Below are 2,444 nucleotides of genomic sequence, written 5' to 3' on the forward strand. Positions count from 1 at the left end.
TTTGTAGATTTGTGGTGAAATCTCATCAGCTTCTTCAGTGCATCCTTCATGTCCTTATTCCTCAAGGTGTAAATGAGGGGGTTGAGACTTGGAATGATGATGGTGTAAAAGAGGGTGAGAAACTTGCCCTGGTCTTTGGAAGCACTGTTACCTGGTTGCAGGTACATGTAGATAATAGTTCCATAGAAGATGGACACCACAGTAAGATGAGATCCACAGGTATTCATTGCTTTTCTTTGGCCTGTTTTTGATTTCATTCTCAGCACAGCTTTGGCAATGTAACCATAGGATATAAGAATAAGGATGAGGGGTGTGAGGACAATAACAATGCCTAAAGCGAAAACTGACATTTCAACTGTCATGGTGTCTACACAGGCTAACTTGACCATAGCTGGCAACTCACACAAGAAATGATCCAGAAGGTTATTTCCACATGTGGGCAAATTCAGGGTGAGTGTACATAGTACTACAGAATTGGCCAAACTAATACTCCAGACCATGATAATCATCTTGAGACATAGATGTGGGTTCATGATTACAAAATAATGCAAGGGCTTACATATAGCTGTAAAACGATCATAGGACATAACAGCCAGGAGAAGGCACTCAATGGATCCCAACCACATATAAACATAGAGTTGAATGACACAGCCCATATAGGTGATGGTCTTATCAGGTCCCCACAAGTTAACCAGCATCTGAGGGATGATACTGGTTGTGAAACACAGATCTAGGAAAGATAAATTCCTGAGGAAGAAGTACATTGGTATATGGAGATGGGAATCCAGGAGAGATGCAAGAATGATGGCTGCGTTACCCACCAGTGTAATTAAGTAGAAGATGGTAACAACTCCCGACAGGATCATCTGCAGTTTGGGATGGTCAGAAAAGCCAAGCAGAATAAAACCATGTAAAGAACTATAATTGCTTTGGTCCATAGTCCTTCAATGCCTAAATCCTAGAGTGAGGAGGAAGAGATGGAGCAGGAGGAGGAGGAGGATGAGAAGGAGGAAAAATAAGGAAGAGGAGAAGGAGGAGGAAGGACAAGAGGAGGAGGAAGGAAGAAGAAGAGATAATTTGTCAACATGAACTATCTAAATAATTTGATGAAATACAGAACTAAACAAAGGGAGAAAATTTATGTTAATCACTAAAAAACTTAATAGATAAAAAGTAAAAATTACAGCCAAGTAATCTTGTATTTATTGTAGATTCTTTTATGGCATGAGTTTAATAGTTGACCTTGAGGAGTTCACTCAAACTCAAGGTCTGAATTTTCTCACTTGCAGATTAGAAATTTTGAAATAGATCTGTTTAAAATGATGTGACTATATGATTCTTTATAGAGCTACTTAGCTTGATATAGTGAATATATTCTTTTACTTGGTCAGTGAGTTCACATATATGATTTAACTATTTGGCTAATGTCAGAATGAGGAAAAGATATGATAATGTGAATGAACCTGGAGGACATTGTGCTAAGTGAAATAAGCCAGACACAGAAAGACAAATACTACATGGTCTCCCTTGTATGTGGAATCTAAAAAAGTTGAACCCAGAGAAGTAGAGAGTAGAGTGGCAGTTATCCAGGGCTGGGGGAGGCGGCTAGAGGAGAAAGGGTCTACAAGAGACGTTGTTGATCAAAGGGTACAGAGTTTCAGTTAGAAAAAGAAATGAGCTGTAGTGATCTATTTCACACAATGGTGATTATAATAAATAATGCATTGTATATTTCAAAATTTCTAGAAGAGTAGATTTTAAAAGTTTTCACCACAAAATGTAAGTAGCTGAGGTGATAGATTTGTTATTTAGCCTAATTTAATGATCCCACATTGTTAACATATATTAAAACATCACATTGTACCCCATAAATTTATACAATTATTATTTTTCAATGAAAACTTAAAAAAAATGGGGAAAAGAGTGTTCCTCTTTTTTCATATCTTAATGACTAGCACCTTTGATCTCCAGTTTGTTGTGTAAGAGATCTGGCATTTATCCTTGGACCCTTTATCTCTGTCATCCTTAATACCTTACTTATCACTAAAACTCATAAATTTGAATGCAAAAATATAAGTTAATTATCCTCTCACTTTTAAAAATTTCCACCACAACTACCCTAATCTAAACCACTATGATTTATTTTCTGGATTCTGGCAATAGTCTTGTACCCCATCCTTACATCCAGTCTTATGCCTTTACGTTGTTACAACATTCAATAAAATTACATCATCCATGTACTTAAAACTTGTCAGCCGCTTTCCATTATATTTAAGAAATATTCTAATTCTTTAAGATGGCCTCGATGGTTTTTGCCTAGGCTTTGTTCTCCTCTCACAGATTATGTTATACATTTCACAACTAACCTCTCAGCGTTTTTTGACACATCAAAGCTCATTCCCATCTAAATCCCTTGGAATGCTTTGCCTTGTGTTCTGGATAAC

General features: G+C 36.8%; 1 protein-coding gene across 1 annotated transcript; it reads right to left on the minus strand.

Moving 5' to 3' along the window:
- Positions 1–2: 2 nt before the first annotated feature.
- Positions 3–938, minus strand: LOC105807433 (olfactory receptor 2W1; the record flags this gene model as incomplete). Its single annotated transcript, XM_012640811.1, has 1 exon — positions 3–938. A coding segment is annotated over exon 1 (936 nt), but the record flags the coding sequence as incomplete, so codon positions are not given.
- Positions 939–2,444: the final 1,506 nt, after the last annotated feature.

The sequence above is a fragment of the Propithecus coquereli genome, unplaced genomic scaffold (genome assembly GCF_000956105.1).
Source record: "Propithecus coquereli isolate 6110/MARCELLA unplaced genomic scaffold, Pcoq_1.0 Scaffold158, whole genome shotgun sequence".
Taxonomy (NCBI): Eukaryota; Metazoa; Chordata; class Mammalia; order Primates; family Indriidae; genus Propithecus; species Propithecus coquereli.